This window comes from Thyridium curvatum (assembly GCF_004353045.1).
Source record: "Thyridium curvatum strain D216 chromosome Unknown NODE_6_length_784332_cov_80.453264, whole genome shotgun sequence".
Classification (NCBI taxonomy): domain Eukaryota; kingdom Fungi; phylum Ascomycota; class Sordariomycetes; order Thyridiales; family Thyridiaceae; genus Thyridium; species Thyridium curvatum.
In genome coordinates this window covers 231962-251441 of record NW_022156761.1, presented here as the reverse complement: position 1 = coordinate 251441, position 19480 = coordinate 231962, and the positions used below count along the sequence as shown (strand labels likewise).

Here is a 19480-nt window from a genome sequence, read left to right as displayed (position 1 = left end):
CACTAGAAATTTGAACTACTGCAGCCGTCCATTCATTTCCCTGGCGGATATCTGCTCAGCTGGTTCTCGTGCCTGCCATGACGTTATCCGTGACGCACTGGCCTCCTTCCCAAATCAATGCTGGCCACTCGCCGCCACACTCGCCTTCCCGACGAGGAAAGCACGTGTGGCTGACGACATTCATTTAGCTGTTGCTCCCAGCAAGATATGTCCTTGATGTCTCCGTTCGCAAGGGTTGGAAAGCATTCTTGTACGGTTTTGACCTGTGCCGAATGAGTTGTGTGTAATTGAAAAGGCCATCATCACGGCTCTTTTGCTGTGGGCGCTACGCTGTGGACGCAGAGATCTTGACCCCTGAATTTACGGCGCGATGGCGCGTACTCTCATCCTATGCTTCATCCACGGTTTCAAGGTGTGCTACAGGCAAACATAGGAAAGAGACATGTGCTATCTGCTGACCCATGAGATTAGGGCGACGATGACACTTTTCATGAGTTTCCCGAGGTAAGATCTCAATTCCTCCGAGCGGAGACGCTCGTCGGCTAACTAGCCGACGATACAGGACCTCAAACGGTCAGTAGCAAAAGAGCTGCCAGACCATCGGGTCGAGTCTGTGGTCTATCCCAAGTATGAGACGAAAGGAGAGTTGGCAGAGGCCACTGCCCAGTTTCTAGAATGGTATGTCCTTCGGCCTTCTGTTCCACCGCGAGTCGAGCCAGCATTGCTGATCCAGCGTCAAGGCTCAAGGAGCGCGTGATGGATTCGAGGAAAGCTCATCTCCAGAACCCCTGGCCTCCCAATGACCGAGAGGTCGGAGTTATCCTGGTTGCACATTCAATGGGGTGAGATCACTTCGTCTCTTCTTGCCACCAGCTTTTCATGCTGACATTCACCCAGAGGCTTTGTGGCAGCCGACAGCTTGTTTCTCACCCTCAACGAACGTCACAACAGTGAGAATCCTACCGCGCCACTCTTCCCTTTGATCCAGGGCGTTCTTGCGTTTGACACCCCGTACAACGGCCTATCTCGATCCATGTTCGTCTACGGCGCCTTTTCCAACTACCAGAAGGTCAGCAGTGTCTTCAACGTCATGACGGCCTTGTCCGCCGGCCCGGCAGCACTGGGGAAACTAGCTTTTGGTCGAGGGAGCAAGAAGATGGCTGCCAGTGCCGCATCTGCTGGCGCGGCCGGCGCTCCAGCTTGGAAGGCTTGGCAACTGATTGCTGTCAAGACAGGCACCGTCGGTGCCATCGCAGCCGGGGGCGTGGCTGCCTACATCCACCGGAAGAAGATTATGGAAGGAATGCGCTCCGTGCGCAATCTCAACAAGCAGAGTGTCATTGAAGGTTATCAGTCGAGCGTCGACGCGCTCGGACAGGGTCTAGCTTACATCAACCGCGACAATGTCGGGCAGTCTTTTGCTTGGCTGTCTGCGCACTTCACCTTTGTCGGTTCATTGCTGAAACAGACCGAGCTGAATCGCCGCTTGGAGCGGATGACTTCCCTGCAGGGTATTGGCCTGCACGATTTCTATGCATCGTTGGGCGAGAACGGCTACTGGAGCGGCGGCTACTTCGTTCCGGAGCGCACATTCTGTGCTGTTCCCCAGGAGGACCAGCCGGCGTCCAAGCTCTTCGAGAGGCGGGTGTTGAAGAGCGTTCAGGACGAGATCCAGGCCCACATGAGCATGTTTGTGCCTGACAAGAATTTGGACTATGAAGAGATGACGGATGAGGCGGCCAAGTTGGCAGTCAAGTGGTTCACTGCCGACGATGAAGTGGTCGACGACCCAAAGTTTGCAAAAGAGGCAGTGGAACTCACGCCCGAGGAAGAGGCCATCAAGACGACCGAGGACGGCGTGGAGGTCGACACCGATAAGCTTCCAGAAGCGGAAGAGGCCGCCCAGGGTGCGGCAGATTCCCTGCCCGACGAATCGCCCATTGACATCGCGGCGGCCGCGTCGCTCGTGCCGCTGCCCGACGATGACGTGCCCATCGAGGAGTTGCCGGCCGACGAGCAGCAGAAGGCGACTTACATGCGCCACCTGTTCGGTGTCGCTCAGCAGGCCGGCACGGGCCTCAAGAGGATGTCTGAGTGGTCGTCGCAGCTGCCGGCCAAGATGCCCAAGCTCGATGGCATCTCGAAGCCTAGCATGCCGACGATGCCCACCCTACCCAGCATGCCTAAACCGTCCATGCCCGCGATGCCGGGAATGCCTAATATGCCTAGTTTCTTCTCACGAAAGCAACAGACATCTTCGTTGACAGATGAGTCGAATGAAGCGGGAGGCAAGGAGGATGGGCCGGCTGTGGACGAGATGAAGGAGGGTGCGGCTGAGGACTCTACACCAGCTACGTTGGGAGGGACGGGCACGCAGGATAAGGCCGAGGAGGCCACTAGGAAAGAATGATGGGCGTTGTGCGTCGTATTGAAGGTCTCGAGAATCATTAATAAATAAGTAGTGTTATGATTTATGTAGTTTTATGATTATTTCATTAGCCACCTTCCTGGTCGGAGACAATGATGTGGCGGGTAGCAACAATGGCGGCGGGACGTGACCACTCTGTCGCATGGGTCTGTCTTCCGTTGTCACAGTCCCTTGTAACTCAAAGCTATCTATTTATCCAGTTAAACATGATTATGGCCCCAGCTCTAGCCTGGGCCGCCTTGTGGCACGCTTCCACAGCGTTACCTGTCAACGCGTTTGGCACCTCTGATAGTGTAACTCAACAAGTTGTGACTCCTGCTCTTCTGTGATCCCACTCCTCTGGATGATGACGCGGATGTGCAGGCTCACCAAGTTGCTCTATTCTCACAGAACTGGTGAATCACGGCTCGTATGGTCTATAAAATATGCCGCTCTGCAAACTCTTGACCTCAAAGAACATCATCATCAACCGTTTCAAAATCACCATTACTCATTCTTAACCTCTCCCAAAGATCCAAGACTCTCGAAACCAGCCCAGCACTTCAACAACCATGTCTCAGAGAGAAACTGTATTCGGCCACCCTATATCAACCCCCAACCTCCTTGAGTAAGACTGACTAACGCGACTTTGTATTTCCACAGACCTTCTTCTCGGTCGAGCCAGCCCCCCTGCTCCTCGTGGCCTGGGCCAGCACCCTCCCCGCCGACGACTCTCCCCTCGTAGCCGCGCGGTACTGCTGCGAGTGCGACAAGATCTACAACTGCTGGGACGGCCCCTTCGTGCCGCACGGGGGCATGCCGAACGACGAGGCCCCTCACTGGCCCAATTTCGACTGCCCCAGCTACGTCAGCGACCAGGACCACTACTGCAAGCACAGGCCCCGCCGGGGCTGCGCGTGCAGCCTGCTCAATAGCGAGCAGGTCGACGTGGTCAAGATCGCGCCGCCCGGGGGTCCCCTCGGTGCGGCCGTGACGGCCACGGAGCGGGTCGACGAGGAGATCCGGAAGGCTCTGGCCCGGGAGGCTGCGGAGGCCGAGGGTGTTGCCGAGGAAGCCGCTGAGGAAGCCAAGGATGATGGCAAGGCTAGTGGCGAGGGTGCTGCCGAGGGTGAGGAGACCAAGAGCGAGCCCAAGAAGAGCGAGGTCCAGAGGACTGCCGAGGAGTGGATGGAGCTCAAGGGGGAGTTGCTTGAGTATCTCAGGCTCTGGGGAGCTTGAGTCTGGGGCTATAGCTGAGGAGACCGAAGTCTCGTGGTATCGAGTCCATTCTTTGCTCACAAAAGTAGCGTAGGTTTGACGGCTTGACATAGGCTTGGCCGATCCGTTTCTTGGGTGTTGCTGCCGTTTATTTTTTTCAGTCACTCGTTTCATCGATTTGAGTCGTTCAAATAGCAAACACAATTCCCGGTCTACAAGAAATGTAACAGTGATATCTGAACACTTGTGTACACTGCTCCTCTTGGGAGAGGCCATTGACTGCTCGGAGCTCGAGGCCTTGGGAGTTATAGTATCGGATCTGACGAAGAATCATGCCTTTAGGTTAACTATTAAGGTCATTCTCTTTGGAGGATGAATGAATGTCTATTACTCTTTCAAAATTTTGAAAGGAGGCTTGTCCGATTCGCTTGTGGTGGCCGACAAGTGTGGATATCATTACCTCATCTCCGGGACAATCTACCTACTCCGCAACCCTCACAACGACCTTCCCCTTAGATCGTTTGCTCCCTACTCGGTCCATCGCCTGTAGAAACGACATCGTCAGTTCTTCGTCCTTTTGTCTTTGACATCGGGTTCGCTCAGAGACTCACCTTGACAGCATCGTCCATACTGTACTCAGAATCAATCAAAATCTCCTTCAGCAGCCCGTCCTGCACCCACTTGGCCACCTCCCTCGCGTTGTCGCCCGAGGGACTGAGGGCGAGCATCTTGTACCGGCGCGGCACACCGCCGAGGAATCGCGGGAGGAACAGGCCGGCCATGATGCCGATGGCGTTGGCGGGATCGCCGGCGATGTTGATAAAGGCGCCTTCGGGCTTTAGATACGCTGGCGACCCGACGTAGATGTGATGGCTGCCGACGCAGTCGAAGATGAAGTCGAATTGGCGACTGCCGTACTCCTGCGCGAGGTGCTTTGGCAGTGGGTTGTGCGCCGTGTAGTCGACCATCTGTTCTGCTCATCAGTCCTTCCGATTCCACGTTTCCATCCTCGTAGGGAAGATCAAGAGTTCTCACCTCGGCAGCACCCAGCTTCTGCACCATCTCGTGGTTGCCCGCGGAGCACACGCCCACGACCTCGGCCCCCAGGTTGCTGGCGACCTGCACCAGCACCGAGCCCACGCCGCCGCTGGCCCCGATGACCATGACCCTCGCCCCGGGGCCCAGCCTGCCCCGACCGCCGGCCGCCTTGACCATGATGTGCGCCGTCTGCGACGCGACGCCGAACCCGCCGGCGGACCGCGCGCCGCCCCACCCCTCGGGCTGCGGGACGACCAGGGCGGCGGGGACGGTGACGTACTCGGCCAGCGACCCGGCGCCCCAGAACACGAGCGGCACGCTCAGCGCGCCGCAGACCTTGGCGCCCTTGCCCACGGGCGACCCGGCGGGCACGTCGGGCCCGGCGGCGACGACCTCGCCGGCGAAGTCGAGGCCCGTGGCGGCGCCCCACCGGTTCGGCAGCCAGGACGGGATGACCTTGAGGTAGGCGTGGTCGGCCGGGTTGAGGGCGGCGTGGGTGACGCGCACGAGGACCTCGGCGCGGCGGGGCGGGCGCGGCGCGGAGACGGTGCGCAGGGAGAGGGCCTTGGCGGGAGCGCCGTTGTGGGCGATGACCCAGGCCTTCATGGGGAGGTCCATGATCTCTGGGAGCGGAAGAGGTGGCACGTCTTGTTTTTGGGTCGCGTGGGTGTGGTGATGATGATCTCCGAAGGCCCTTTGGTTTCTGTGGGTGAACTGTGGTTTGATGCTTTGAGGCGAATGCGATGTCGTTGATGGCTATCTTGAAGCCCCCTTTGCGGCTTGTGTTTCAGATAAATGTATTATCGTGGGTGGTTTTATACGCTCGTGAATGCTTAGTCAGGGGCTGCGTAACGGTAATGGCAATAACGCGCAAACGTGTTCGTGATGGTGACCATTGGGCGCGCTAATCATTACGAGAGTGGAACCGGCCAACTGCTTTCTGGCGAGGGTGCTGTGTTCTCGCCATCACATTGGCCCAAGAGCAGCATATTCAAGTTGTTATTGAAAAGGGTTTCAATCCATATATACACATGTCTTTCCAGATGCCTGTTCCATCAGCCTCATGTTCAGTTTGATTGACGAGACCAGATGTCTGACGGGTATTTCTACAGCATCTCTAGGCTCAATCAAGTCTATTGAGATTGTACTCAGGTAGTGCTGGCGGTTCTGTATGCTGGCAGCGAAATAACCAAAAGATGGGATTCCCGAGTCGTTTGAGTTAGGTCATTGATCGAAATCTCGTTCGTGTCTACGTATCATGGTAGCTCTGATCTGTTTGATTTTAAAGCTATAAATGGTTGACTAGAAGGCAGTGGGTCGGGTTAAAGTAGTTGAAGCAGGGCCAGAATAATCCAATCCCAAGTCCAAAGGAAAGCCTGCTGTCACATGTTGTGTCCATTCAATACAGTATCGGTCAAGTCAACGTTGCATGACGGAGTAACTAGAGTTGTCATGGCCGGGACTGCTCCGTAAGAAGTCGATCCGATGCACGACATCACACAGGTGGCAAAACCACTTGTGCTTCTCCTTATCACACTATCTTAGCGGCTGAAGCAACTGCCGAGGCAGCTCAGGCAGGCCTGGAGCGCTAGGCAGGGGCTCACTGAAGGGCACCGCCAGCTACGTACGGAGTACCTTACAAGTAGGTAGGCAGCCCCAGTACCCGGGTGAGCCATCAAACCTCGTCCGGCCAGTGGAAACGCGACGGGTCGAGCAGCCGACAATCTGAAAGACTTGGAAAACACCAAGGACCAATGATCACGGATATTACCCGGGCCTCCCTCGAGTTTGGCATTTGATCGTAAGACTAGAGGCCCACAGGTGGCGGCCCCGCGGGTGAGATTCTCGGCCCTCCTGCCTTCTGAGTGGGCTCGGTAGGCAGCAGAGTGCCTAGATTAGCGCTAAACACGCTAGAAACCCATCTGAACTTTTTTTTCGTCCACCGGGATCCGTCGGCTGACGCTGGCGCATGCGCGGAAGCCAGATCCCATCCAGGCCAACCACGTCCCAAACAGGCCGACGCGCTGAAACCGATCAGGCAGGCCGGCAAAAGCTCGCTACGACTCCAAGAAGCCAAAGCATCCAGATCCAGCAATTTGGCCGAGTGAGACAGCCCGACACACGCAAACACACACACACACACACACACACAAGTGACTGAGGATTGATTGATCAGGGCGGGTGAGGAGAAACAGACAAGGAATAAAAAGAACTTCATCACATGGGACATATTTCTACCTACTGAACAGCACTCACTCACCCGGCGACGACGACACACCCTTTTGTCCATCTCGGCATTCGTCCGGTCTGTGTGTGGAGAGCGCGATCAAGTGATCAACATACAACACCCACGAGCACCAGTCACTCACTCACTCACTCGCTCGCTCGCACACACACCCGTGCGCGCACGCAAAAACCAAGGTTGAAGGTTCACACTCTCTGAACCTCCCTTACCTATCTTACGGGGTGGTATACGCTGTTCTCTGCCGCCGCCCACTCACACCCGCCTTCAACCAACCCGCTCATCCTTCCCATCTGCATCGCCAAACCTCCTGCACTGCACCCCAAAATCGCAGGACGCCAAAGGCCCAAATCTACCACAAACACAGAGACACACGCGCGCACACACTCACAACCAAACATGGCTCCCGCGTCATTATCCCCCTCCCCAGAGCCCGACGTGCCCATGGGCCTGCCCGTCATCGACCTGGACCTCTTCCTCAAGGCCCGCGACGGCCAGAGCGACGCGGACGCCCACGCCGCCGCGCAGGCAGAGTGCGCCCGCGCCGCCAACGCCCTCGTCACCTACGGCGCCCTCGTCCTGCACGACAGCCGCGTCTCCGAGGCCGACAACTCGTCCTTCCTCGACCTCATGGAGGAGTACTTTGCCCAGCCCGACGACGCCCTGCGCCAGGACGAGCGGCCCGAGCTGTCCTACCAGGTCGGCATCACGCTCGACAACACCGAGAAGCCCAAGTGCGCCGTCGACGAGCCCTGCCTGCGCGTCATCGAGCGCCTCGCCCCCTCGGAGCGGCCCCAGGACGTCTCCGCCCACCAGCCCGACCCCAAGTGCCGCTTCTTCTGGCGCGTCGTCGAGGACCCGCCCTACGAGAGCGAGTTCCCCGGTCTCAACGCCGCCAACGTGACCCCCGCCGCCCCGGGCATCAAGGAGAAGTGGAAGCCGACTATGGACCAGTGGGGCGCCTCGATGAAGACTGCGTGAGTACATCTGCTCGTCTCTTATCCGACGTCTGGACGATGAACTGACAATGGGGCGGCGGGTTGCGTGTAATAGTGTAACGGATCTAGCAGAGATGGCTGCCCTGGGCATGGGGTTACCGGGCGGCACGTTCAAAGATGCAGGGGCTTACGGGTATGTGTTGCGACGTGTCTCTGTCCCGGGACGCTCTCTCTCTCTCTCCCACAATGCTGACCGAGCGAGTATAGACCGCACCTCCTCGCCCCCACGGCCTCGGACCTGAGGAAATACGGCGAAAAGGACACCATCCTCGCCGGCTTCCACACCGACCTCAACTTCCTCACCATCCACGGCCGCTCGCGGTATCCAGGCCTGCACATCGTACGTGAGCCCCCCTTCGCATGGCATCCATCCATCCATCCCCCCTTTCATCCACTCACTCACCACCACTCACCCACCACACCATCCTTGCTAACCGACTTTTACCGCCAACAAAGTGGGCCCGCAACACGGGCAAGCGCATCGCCGTCGTCATCCCCGAGGGCAACTACCTCCTCGTCCAGGCCGGCAAGCAGATGGAGCACCTGACGGGCGGCCTCGTCAAGGCCGGCTACCACGAGGTCGTGGTCACGCAGCGCACCCTCGACGTCATGGCCCGCCGCGCCGCCCGCCAGCCCGACCGCCCGCAGATCCGCATCTCGAGCACCTTCTTCTGGCACCTGTCGTCCGACTACGACCTCAGGCCCATCCCCCAGCTCGCCGACCGCGCCCGCGCCGTGCGCCTCGAGCAGATGAACCTCGGTAAAGACGAGGGGGACGAGGTCGAGTACCCGCCCATGAAGGTGGGGCATCAGGTTGAGGCGTGAGTATCTGTCCTGTCTTGTTTTCGATTTGAGAACCTTTTATTTTTTTTTAAGTAAAGATTGCTGACTTTCTGTTGGGTTTCATTAGTGAGTTGAAGCATATCGAGTTGATGACTTGAAGAGGGGTGGTTATGTGAGTGAGTGAGCCGGAGGAAGCTATGAGAATCTTGCTCTCATTATAGAATCAGAAGTTGGATAAGAGACCAAGTGATAGCTGGAGAAGAGACATCAGGACGTACCATACATAGCATTGCATACGATTGCGACGGGGGGGGGGGGGGGGGGGGGGGGGGGTGGGGAGGGGGCCTATCAAGCAATGGAAGACTTTAAGGTTTGTCTGCACAGCATTTCACATCGGTAGACGTATAGCTAGTTACAGAAGCATGTTCATTTTTCTCTTCAGGTAGCGCGATAGAACATGGATTATATGAGCTAGTGAACACATTCCCTTTGAGTACTAGGATCAGGTCGGTCAGCTTGGTGACATTCGGGGTATCTTGTGCCACTGACACATCAGCCAGATCAGTGGGCCGACCTTTGGGTAGCTCACGTCTGGTCTGGCCGCCTGAAGATATACTTGTATGTGCAAAACTGCAAATGAAAGTACATATGCAAGCATCCTTTTGAAACAATAGTCTTCTAGAAGCTCGCGCGCGCCGTTAGCCGGGGGGGCCTAGCTCTTCCCGCGATGTCCCGAAAATCCGGGGTAACCCATGATGCGCAGTCAACGCAGAACGAGAATGAAACGGCAGCAAGCGCGAATAAAAACAAGGTGCATCAATACCTATTCACACAAGCAAGCAAGAGCCAGGACCCCGGTCCATGCTGCTGACCCCTCGCCCATTACAAAATCGCAATTAGACGAGACGAACATGCGATTTCGGGAGGGCCTGTGGGGAATCTTGGGCGAACGAGGTGGACTGATGGCGAGAATGGGCTGATCGGTGCGGGCCGGGGTGCGACTAAATCAGCTGTGAGGCTGAGGCGGCGCCGCGCAAAGACAGCGTGGGCGCCCGAGACCGAGTCTCAGACCACTGCTCCTGAAGCTGGCAAGCCACAGAGCGTGCATCTTTTGGTCATCCTGTTTAAATAGGCGCGTGTGCCCGCGTCTTCTTCATCGGCCTTGGGTGTGTTTTGGAGCATTTATTCGGACGTCGCGACACTTGTATCTTGAAGCTTTCACTGCGATTACTTGTCATCAGTAACGACATTACAAGCAGGGGTATCAAAAAGGAAATCCGCGCTCCGACTTACACACCACCACAGCAATCATGTCGCTATTCAGACGGCCGATGCAGCACATCGACAGGAAGGAGCTGTACACAAACCTCGAGGCCAGGATACACTATCTCCACTCTTTCCTCGACTTTAGTACCAGTAGGTGAACAGTCCGTGGAGAATAGCCAAGATCATGATCACTGACCCTGTGGCAGATGACATCGAAGCGCTAGTATCAGGCGCCAAGTACATCAAGGCCTTGATTCCGGCCGTCGTCAACATCGTCTACAAGAAGCTGTTGCAGTACGACATCACAGCACGCGCGTTCACGACCCGCAGCACGAGCTTCGAGGGCCCCATGGACGAGCAGCCCGACGAGAACAGCCCGCAGGTCATGCACCGCAAGATGTTTCTGCGCGCCTACCTGACCAAGATCTGCTCCGACCCGAGCGAAATGGAGTTTTGGGAGTATCTCGACAAAGTCGGGTAAGTTTTTTCTTGCCAGGAACTCAACTGGCCATGAATGGATGGGGGAGAGAAACAGACGACTGACATAGAAACCCACAGCATGATGCATGTTGGCCTCGGCCGCGCACATCCGCTGCACGTCGAGTACATCCACATCGGCGCTGCTCTGTCCATCATCCAGGACATCCTGACCGAGGCCATCCTGTCGCATCCGCGCCTGCACATCACGCGCAAGATCGCCATCGTCAAGGCCCTGGGCAAGGTCATCTGGATCCAGAACGACCTCTTCGCCAAGTGGTACGTGCGCGACGGCGAGGAGTTCGCGGGCGAAAAGGAGGAGGAGATCGTCGTCGAGCGTGAAGGCTACCTGCATGGCAAGAAGATCCTAACGGACGAGGAGATGGAGTCGGACAGCGGCGGCGACGGGCCCGAGTCGTCGTCGGGGACCTCGGCGGCCAGCACGGTGACGACGCCCACGACGCCGAGCAAGATCCCCACGCCAAAATCCCCGACGCGGGCGTCACCTGGTGGGAGCGGGAGCGGGGGCGGGAGCAGTGCGGCTGCAGGGGCGGCGGGCGTGTGCCCGTTCACGGGGATGACGAGGTCGATGGAAGGACTGAGTGTTGGGGAGACACGATGATGCTGGATTGCTGGGATCTGCAAGAGTGGAAGAGTTCAATCAAGAAGTACATTAGACAGGTCGATTCGGTATTCTTGGTGGTTAGGCGTTATGGGTTTGTTTGGGGGAGAAACTTTGGACAGTTGCATATCGATCTGGCACATCTCTTGCACCTTCTTTTCCTTAATTCAGACAAAGCGTAATAGTATGATGAACAAGCAGTGACACGGCAGCAAGGTGTAACCGCGATGTTAATAACAACACTCGATATAGTTGAGAAAGAACGTACCTTGAGAGAAGTTGAGGCAGGCATCCCCCTTTAGTATCCAGAGGTTCTGTTGTGGTTTCGGGAAGTGAGAATCCTAGGTTTCGTGACAGGATAGGCAGCCGGGAAGCACCATTTTCCCTTGTTCCAACCTTCATCGCACGTTTCAACAACCACGACTTCGTTCCCCCAACCCTCGAGACTGTCAAAATCGAGCTTCACGTCCATCAACCCCAGCACATCGTCCAAAAGGTGAGATTTGGTGACACCCGCGAGATCCATCATCTACTGCTCACTGTTTCTCTCTCGTTCCTGCACCCAACCAAGCGACGTGTCTGTCGACCATCATATTATCGTCTCAACCGATCTCGTTCACCATTGTCGCATCCTCACTAATCTTGTACAAATTTCAGATGTCTTCCAACACCACCAAGGCCGACCCTCAGGCTACCACTGACAAGGAGATGCCTGATGCTTTGGGTGAAGCTCCTGTAAGTGCAGAATTCTTTTGCTCCTCCAGTATCAGTATTTGGTAATACTGCATACGAGTCTGATGGCAACTGCGAGCTGATAGCACCGTGTTTGCATCTGTTACTGACTGTATCCTCTTCACTCTCGACTACTAGGGTCCTTCTACTCCCCTCCGCCCCAAAGCCAACAACCAGCATGCGGGCAACGACAAGCCCATGTCAGCCATGGAGCAGATTGCGTCAATGGTCGTGAGTCATGCTCTTGGATGTTCGATACTCTCTGGTATATGCAGATTGTTGACTGTTTCTCAGCCCTTCGGTGTTTCTCAGGCTGATAAGGAGCGTTCCGATGCCGACAATCTCTTAGAGACCATCCAACAGGCATTCCTGGCCTCTAGAGATCCTACCAACCCCATCGACATCCGAAATGCGGCCAGTGAGGCCATTATTCCGTACCTCGAAGAGTTTCGCCACAGCTTCTTGGAGGCCCACGAGAAGGACCAGAAGAAGCTCGTCGTTAATGTCAAGGAGATGGAGCACCGCATTCATAAGCTTGAGCTCTGCGTCCAGGCCCTTATGCTTGTTCTCAAGGTAGATGCCATGGAGGTAGACATCCATGACCTCTTCTCTTTCGGGGGCTTACAGCTGACATGATGAAGGTCTCTGCTACTGCTGAGGACCTCGAGAAGCGTGGGTTTTAGAGCTACAAAGCTGTTACCGGTTATCAGTTTGAAATCAAGGTTTGGGTGTTTGCAAAAGTGTTTGTAGGCACTGGTCATGGCAATTTCTCGAGTTTCTCTAGGTCTGGTAAACTGAACTACCTACCAGTAGTCAATACAAGTTTCACCTAGACCGTGTTTCCATTGAGGCATTGGAGTGCATGTTATGACAAGTTTCACCTGGACCGTGTTTCCCTTGAGGCATTGAAGTGCATGTTATGATGCCGGTCAGGCATATACCGATGGTCCATATCCTTGTGGGTCCTACGTTGCAAGTTTTGTGCGTGAGCAAAGTCATGCGGCGGTGGCGAGGTGTACCTTCAAGATGACATTCACACATTTCACTTATTGTTTCTGCAAGAGACAAGAAGAACACTTCAAGTAGGACCGAAATGCAATGCATTAAAGTGTTTTGATGATTGAAAATGCATCTCTACCTAGGTATCCTATGGTACATAAAGGTACATGTGTGACATCTCGATCAACCAACCTTGCCCCGCCAACTCCGCGACATGATAACCTCAGATTCTTGCAGAGTGATGAAGCAGACTCTTGCCGGTGATGAGAGATGCCCTAGAGAAGAAAAAAAGTACCAGTCAGCGTCGGTTGGAAACGCTGAGTAAGTCCTCGACCAGGCCTTCAGGAAACGCGCGCCGTATTTCTCCGTTGGTAGATGAGTACCTTCACCCAGCGTTGATGAGCAGCCGGGATTAGCTCATCTCTCAACCCTTCGCAAGCGAGGAGGAAATGGAGAAACCGCTCGCGGATCGACAACTTCACGGGGCGGGGGGCTTTCCTCAGAGTTGTCTCTGAGTGGACTTCAGATCCCAATGCCAACCTCATCAAAGATTGAGTCATAGGCGAAGCAAAGGGAGACATCAGTCTAGAAAAGGTGCCCCAATAAAGATGATCCTGAAGCCGTTCTTCCCACCTGATCTGTAGAGTAGAACAAGGGTATGAAGCCCATCCACGGCTGAGGGGATTTTGCGTTTCATCGCGAGTGTTTGTGGCGGCGGAAGCGTGACCCGAAGGCTTGGGGCCTGGAAGGAGCAGAGAGTGCTGGACTTACCTGAAAGAATCGACACACTGTCTTGATCTGATTATGGATGCTGGATAAGTGAATGGATTTTGAAGAGGTGGGGCTTGTGTGTTGTGAGAGAAAGGAGCTTGGAAAAGAAGTTGGAGGAGTGAGGAAATTCTTTTGAAAGAGGGGAGGCAGCGAGGGGTTTTATAGTAAGTTCTGCCCAAGGCGGTGAGGTCGGGAGTTTGCAGGTAGATGAGGGTATTTGAGTTGTTTCATTAAATATTTCGTGGTGGTAAAGTTGAGGGTGAGAACAAAGTCAAGTTGGGGTCACGTTTGGACTGAAGCTCATTTGCGACCCTGGCAAGTCACCACACTCAACAGCCCCTTTTAGCGCGGACCCAGGGTCTCCAATTACTGCCTAACGCTAGCTGATGTCTGCTGTTTGCCAACTCTGCTTGTCACATCTGGAACGGCGACATTGTCCAACATAATATCAGACTTTGGCGGCTCCAAGAGTCTCTACGATGGCAAGCCATCTTCTACTGTACAGTTTCCGTTTTCTAGTTCTAATGTCTGCTGTTGATATAGGCTGGCAAGAACAGGAAGTCACAGAGACAGCGATTCCGGGAGAAGAAGGCGAGAGAGATGAAGGCGCTTCGTGAAGCGGCCAAGGTCAGCGGGGACGCTCCAGAGACCCAGGTTCGTAACGATCTGATATCCATTTCTTGCCTGGTGATCTAGTTAACACAGTCAAAAGAAGACAGACACCAAATCGCCCTATCGCAAGAGCAATCGCCTTGCCCGCGCGGCCGAGAAGGCCAAAGAGGAGTTGCAGAATCACCAAGATGCCGCTGTAAGTGTGCCAACCTCTGGGCCACCCCTCTTGTCATTTTGCTCATAAAGGGACGAGCAGGACCTCAGCCAGGAGCGCTCCAGCATCATGGCGACTAAGTTCAAGGATCAGGACGAAAAGATTGACGCGTTGACGGCACGATTGGAAGCGTTTGAGGCAGACATGCGGCGCTCAGTGGACAAGGTCAACAAGCTCTTTGCCGACTACGACGAGAAGCTGGGCGTCACCGACCAGGCCATCGTCCAGCTGGCCTTTAACAAGGAAGTCGTCATAGATGAGGCTGAAAACATGCGCGAGAAGATCAGGAAGATGGACCACCGCATCGCCACGACCATGAGGCACTTCCGCGAGACCCTATCCGAGGAGCGCGCATACCAGCTCTGGATGGACTACTACGAAGTCTGCAGAAGCGAGGAGTAGTCTAGATCGCTGTTACTTAGAGGAATCACAAGGCATGCTCTGAGCTTCTCTCGACGAAGTTTGGTACATGGATCGCAAGGGCCCCCGTGGAAGCATAGGAACATTGCTGGTTCAGTGTTCTGTGCAGAGGGCCATAATACCCTTTGTTTCCATAGCATCGTAGAAGCACAATAGCACATCTCGTTTCTGATACCGTGATAAATGTATCATTTCATGAATTATTGACTCAACACTCCTTACGAAATCGGCACAAGCGGTATCGCATGAGGCACATTGGCACACACGAGCCCGAAGTGCGGGCTCGTCTCGGCCGACACCCCCTGGCATATCTGCGTCGGCGCCTCCCCGCTGTCCGGAAACAGACGCACGTTCTCCACCTTGAAGTTCTTGCACGACGTCTCGGTCGCGCACTGGATGATGGCCGCCTCGGTGTGGTTGAGGTTGCTGGGTAAGCCAATGTCATACCAGCAGGGTTTGCTCGCGCACGACCCGTCGCCGGAATTAAAGCTGTTGACGCTGCCCGTGAAGTTGACCCACGAAAAGTTCTCCATGTTGACCGCCTGCGTCGTGCCGTTGCCCCCCGGCCCACCAGGCGTCTTGGCCTGGTCGTAGTAGACCTGCGTGACGAAGATGGGGAACGAGACGTTGTACACCCTTATGTTCTGCCAGGTGACATCCTTGGCGAGGCCCTGACCGCCGGACCACGACTTGAAGCGCGCGGCGTACAGCCCGCCCGCGACGGTGACGTCGTCAAAGAGTATGTTGGACACGGAGGCAGGCTTGCTCGGGTCCTTGCCCAGTGAGCCAATGCTCATGCCGTGCGTCTGGTAGCCGATGGTGGCGCGGCGCACGACAACGTTGCGCGCGCCCGAGCCGACAGCAAAGGCGTCGTCGCCGTTGTAGATAACGGCGTCCTCGATGGTCAGGTCCTCGGCGCCACAGCCGAAGCCGTCCGTGTTGAAAGGGAAGGATGACGAGCTCGACACGGCGTCGATGATGGGCTTGCGGATGGTGATGTTCTTGCCGGCCAGCTGGAAGTTGGCGCCGGGTGGCTTGGACGACTTCCAGTACTCGCCGTAGCCGTTGTTGACGCCAAAGTACATTAGGTGCGGGCGGTTGGGCAGGCCGGTGCCGCCAGGCGGGTTGGCGTCGTACCAGTTCTGGCCGTAACCCCTGAACCAGCCGGTGGTGATCTGGTGGGCCCTTGGTCAGCTTCCGTTCCACTCTCAAGATTAGAAGTATAAATGTGTTCCATACGTTGGACGTGCCAATCCAGCTCACACTATCACCCCTGATATCGAACCACTTGAGCGAGCCGCCGTTCTTGGCCGTGACCTCCTGCATGTAGGTCACGTTCTGCGGCAGGTTAAGGTTGCCAAGGTGATGCACGATGACGTTGGACAGGCCGCTGACCTTGAGCGGCGAGAAGACGTTGTACTCGACGCCCTCGGAGAAGACGATCTCGGCATCCTTGGCGCACTTCTTGAAGGCCTCCTCGATGGCAGGCGAGTCCGAGGACTTGCCGCCGCTGCACTTGTACTGAGACTTGACAACACACTGTGTGCGCTGGGCGTCGGCACCGGTGACCGAGAGGGCCAGCGCGGCGGCGATGGTTCTATCAAGACGCATGGCTTGTCTGTACTGCTCTCCGTGTATCAGGTCACTTGGGGGTAGCAGTAGACTGGATGATGTTAAGGGGGCGTGAATCGCCCAGCTGACCTGGGGGGGCAGCTCTTTATATTCCTCTGTCTATCATGCCGTCCAGCCGAGAATTCTGGAGATGGCAGCCCACTAGTATCCTCGTGGATCGGAAGCTCGATCTAGTAGACTTGTCAATTGCTTCATCCTGGTTGTGGAGGCCCATCCTGTCACCTTGAAGATGACAAGCGGCGCCGTTGGTGCGTGGTGTTTGCCAGAATGGGGAATAGTTCCACAGAGGCTCTCTGGTTACCCCAGCTGGTCTGGATGCATGCAGGCCTTCTGTATGGGTGGAAAGATATTTTTCCATGATGGACCGACATGAGTAGTTGTAGTTGGGGAAGACCCCGGTCAGACCCCGCGTGGACCTCCACATCTCCACATGGTGCTCGTGCGGGTTGATGAAGCTGGATGGGAGTCGATCCAGAGCTTCTCATGATAAAAGATCAGAAGGATTATGAGGGTGGAAGTTAGAAAGAAGCTCTGTGACGTCGAGTGTATCCCCCTAAGTTGGTGACTGTGCTTCCTCCGCACCACAGCACGGACATTAATTCAACACGGTCGCTATCATGGTAAAAGCTAAAGCTAAAGTGTTCAGTCGTAAGAAAATCATGTTTTCCTTACCCATCCATCAAAGGCAATGTTCCAACTCGCTATAGCCCTAGGCCTAAGCCTAAGGTCACTTGTAAGCTGTGGATGGTTGTCCGAGAACAGCGGCAACATCAGCATTTGATTGCGCAGAGACCACTAATCTGTGACAGGCGAACACATGGAAATAACGAGATGACAATGAGAAGTGAGAGCTCATAAAGCATGGTACGTCGTATGGGTTCAAGTCTGCATACATCGTTTGGCTTCGTTTTCATGGCCATTCTATCTTTTTTTTTCGTCCTCCGTCAATGTACGTTCCCTCGTTACCGCCCTTGTGTGTGCGTGTATGCGTCTCCGAATGTAGGCCCAGAACAATATTGCGGCTGCCGCGGCGCGCAAATCTTCCTGCAGGTTTACCACTTGGCCTCCTTGCGCTCCAGGAAGCCCTTCAGAATGGCAACGATCTTGTCGAGGGCGGCGGTGTAGGTCCTCAGCTCAGCAGCGACCTTCTCCTGGTCGGAACCGAGCTTCGAGTAGAAGTCCTTGCGGTACGGGCAGGCGCTCATGGCAGCGCTGAAGACGGGCTTGATCAGGAAGCCGTGGTGGGGCTTGAGGGTGACGCCGTAGGCACTGCGGAAGGAGTCGGAGAGCTCCTCGGTAGGCTTGGAGACGTTCTGGCTGAGGGCGAGGCAAGTGAACTCGAGACCGCTGTGGCAGGGCAAAGAGGTTAGTCTTTTGAGAGCTTATGGGTGGAAGTGTAGATATTGTTGTAGAGGCAAGACATACCGGGTCAGCCACAGGAGACCCTCGGTGGCGGTGTGCTTCTTGGTCTTGAGCTCGTTGAGGCAGAGGCTCTGGATGGTCTCAGACTCCAGGGGGGCAGCCAGGAAGCGGTCACGGAGCTTCTGTTATGAGGGAAGCATCATTAGTATGTGGTTTGAACCAGCCGGCCCTGTCTCGCTGGGGCGGTGTCGGGTGTTGGGAGTAGCTGGCCACGTAAACGCACCTTGACGTTGCCGAGCATGTCGGACTTGACGGGGGAAAAGGCGACGGAACCAAGGACATCTGTGTAACAGGTCAATCAACCGCTTGCAGCCATGTCTGGAACCAAGTATGCCCTACCGAACATGGTGGTCAGAGACTCGGCAGCCTCTAGGAACTCGGCGGTGGAGATGGCATTGTCCTTTTCAGCATCGATAGGGACATCGACGAAGGACTTCTTGAAGGTGTCGAGGAGGGTGCCTCCGGGAGGGATTGCAGCAGCCATTATGAAGGAAGAAAGATATTGCAGCGCAAGCTTCTATATGCTTCAATTGATACTCTGTGGGAGGTGGACGAAGGGAGGTGCGAGATCCCAGATGCTTGCAAAGGGAGAGCGGTCAAGCTGTGGGGTTGAGGTCGCGAGCTTGCCCCTCCCGAAGTCGCATAACGCGGTGGTGTCCACGTTGCTCTGGCGCCACGTCCCCTAGTTAGTTCCAGGGCTCTGCTCCAGCGCAGTCATGTGATGATAGTGGCTTTCATCTCCCTGTGGCGTCATTTGCAGCTGCCAATTTTGGAACCATTTCTGCTGCCACTGCCAGCCCGATCTCAGATGCGGCGAATGCCCCAAATATCGCCCGCCTCGACAATTGCAAAGGGCAAATGAATGTCCAATTCAATCCTAGGTGCAATGCTACGAAGTATATGCATGTGCTGTTTCAGCGAGCATATCCGCTTTCTGATTCGAATGCCGGCAGCGCTGGACGGAACCCCATCGACGGCCCGCCGCTCATTCGTTTTCGTGCTCTGCGACTTGGCTTGAATCCATTCTCTCTCCGGCTCATGCACCCGGCGCTCACGACATCATCCTGGATGTATTACACGACCCAGTGTACAAGGACACGGGACCGAAGCTGAACATCATTGATACCCGTAAGGCAGACAGCCTAAAAGCTTGTTCTGACCCAGCGTCTCGGCACAGCAGAGCCGGCTTGGGTTGTTGGAATGACATGCGCCAAGGCCGGAACAGGTGGGAGGGAGAACAACAGGTTTGCAGACTGGATGAGCATGGACTAGCACACGACCCATTGCCGCATTGAAGATGCAGGCAGCCTTCTCGAATGATGCTGTGGAATCAAGGTCTCCCAGAGTGGACGGAGTACCGCGGCGCGCCTTCGAGCTCCCTGAAACACTAGGGACATACCCCGCTGACGTCATGTAAGATCGTCCCTTGGCGGCGGTGTTTGGTCCATGTGTGTGCGGAGTGCCTGAAGAATCCTTGGATCGGGATGTCAGTAATAGCATCGAGACGGCGGCAGGATCTAACAAAGTATTGATCCACTGAGTCCTAGACCCTTGGGACGTGGAGATGAATGGAGGAGAGACGCTCGTAGGGGTTTGATTCGCTCGGCCGATCGCGTTGCATCTCCAG

At 55.6% G+C, this 19480-nt stretch overlaps 6 protein-coding genes across 6 annotated transcripts; 4 read left to right on the top strand and 2 right to left on the bottom strand.

Moving 5' to 3' along the window:
- Positions 1 to 370: 370 nt before the first annotated feature.
- E0L32_001557 (uncharacterized protein) lies at positions 371 to 2410 on the top strand (the record flags this gene model as incomplete). Its single annotated transcript, XM_031135649.1, has 5 exons — positions 371 to 412; positions 472 to 504; positions 563 to 678; positions 741 to 842; positions 898 to 2410. 5 exons carry the CDS (start codon positions 371 to 373, stop codon positions 2408 to 2410), a joined length of 1806 nt encoding a protein of 601 aa, XP_030990808.1.
- Positions 2411 to 2634: 224 nt separating this feature from the next.
- E0L32_001556 (uncharacterized protein) lies at positions 2635 to 3646 on the top strand (the record flags this gene model as incomplete). The annotated part of the gene is made up of 2 exons (XM_031135648.1): positions 2635 to 2721; positions 3071 to 3646. 2 exons carry the CDS (start codon positions 2635 to 2637, stop codon positions 3644 to 3646), a joined length of 663 nt encoding a protein of 220 aa, XP_030990807.1.
- Positions 3647 to 4224: 578 nt separating this feature from the next.
- E0L32_001555 (uncharacterized protein) lies at positions 4225 to 5281 on the bottom strand (the record flags this gene model as incomplete). The annotated part of the gene is made up of 2 exons (XM_031135647.1): positions 4225 to 4593; positions 4661 to 5281. 2 exons carry the CDS (start codon positions 5279 to 5281, stop codon positions 4225 to 4227), a joined length of 990 nt encoding a protein of 329 aa, XP_030990806.1.
- A 2023-nt stretch (positions 5282 to 7304) lies between these two features.
- Positions 7305 to 8728, top strand: E0L32_001554 (uncharacterized protein; the record flags this gene model as incomplete). The annotated part of the gene is made up of 4 exons (XM_031135646.1): positions 7305 to 7882; positions 7959 to 8036; positions 8111 to 8243; positions 8360 to 8728. The coding sequence occupies 4 exons, from the start codon at positions 7305 to 7307 to the stop codon at positions 8726 to 8728; spliced, it is 1158 nt and encodes a 385-aa protein (XP_030990805.1).
- A 1268-nt stretch (positions 8729 to 9996) lies between these two features.
- On the top strand, positions 9997 to 14781 carry E0L32_001553 (uncharacterized protein; the record flags this gene model as incomplete). The annotated part of the gene is made up of 12 exons (XM_031135645.1): positions 9997 to 10102; positions 10159 to 10429; positions 10511 to 10938; positions 11414 to 11547; positions 11709 to 11786; positions 11922 to 12014; positions 12078 to 12371; positions 12425 to 12455; positions 13937 to 14052; positions 14097 to 14207; positions 14266 to 14361; positions 14422 to 14781. The coding sequence occupies 12 exons, from the start codon at positions 9997 to 9999 to the stop codon at positions 14779 to 14781; spliced, it is 2118 nt and encodes a 705-aa protein (XP_030990804.1).
- Positions 14782 to 15017: 236 nt separating this feature from the next.
- On the bottom strand, positions 15018 to 18337 carry E0L32_001552 (uncharacterized protein; the record flags this gene model as incomplete). Its single annotated transcript, XM_031135643.1, has 6 exons — positions 15018 to 15974; positions 16063 to 16444; positions 17488 to 17778; positions 17857 to 17975; positions 18077 to 18135; positions 18193 to 18337. The coding sequence occupies 6 exons, from the start codon at positions 18335 to 18337 to the stop codon at positions 15018 to 15020; spliced, it is 1953 nt and encodes a 650-aa protein (XP_030990803.1).
- Positions 18338 to 19480: the final 1143 nt, after the last annotated feature.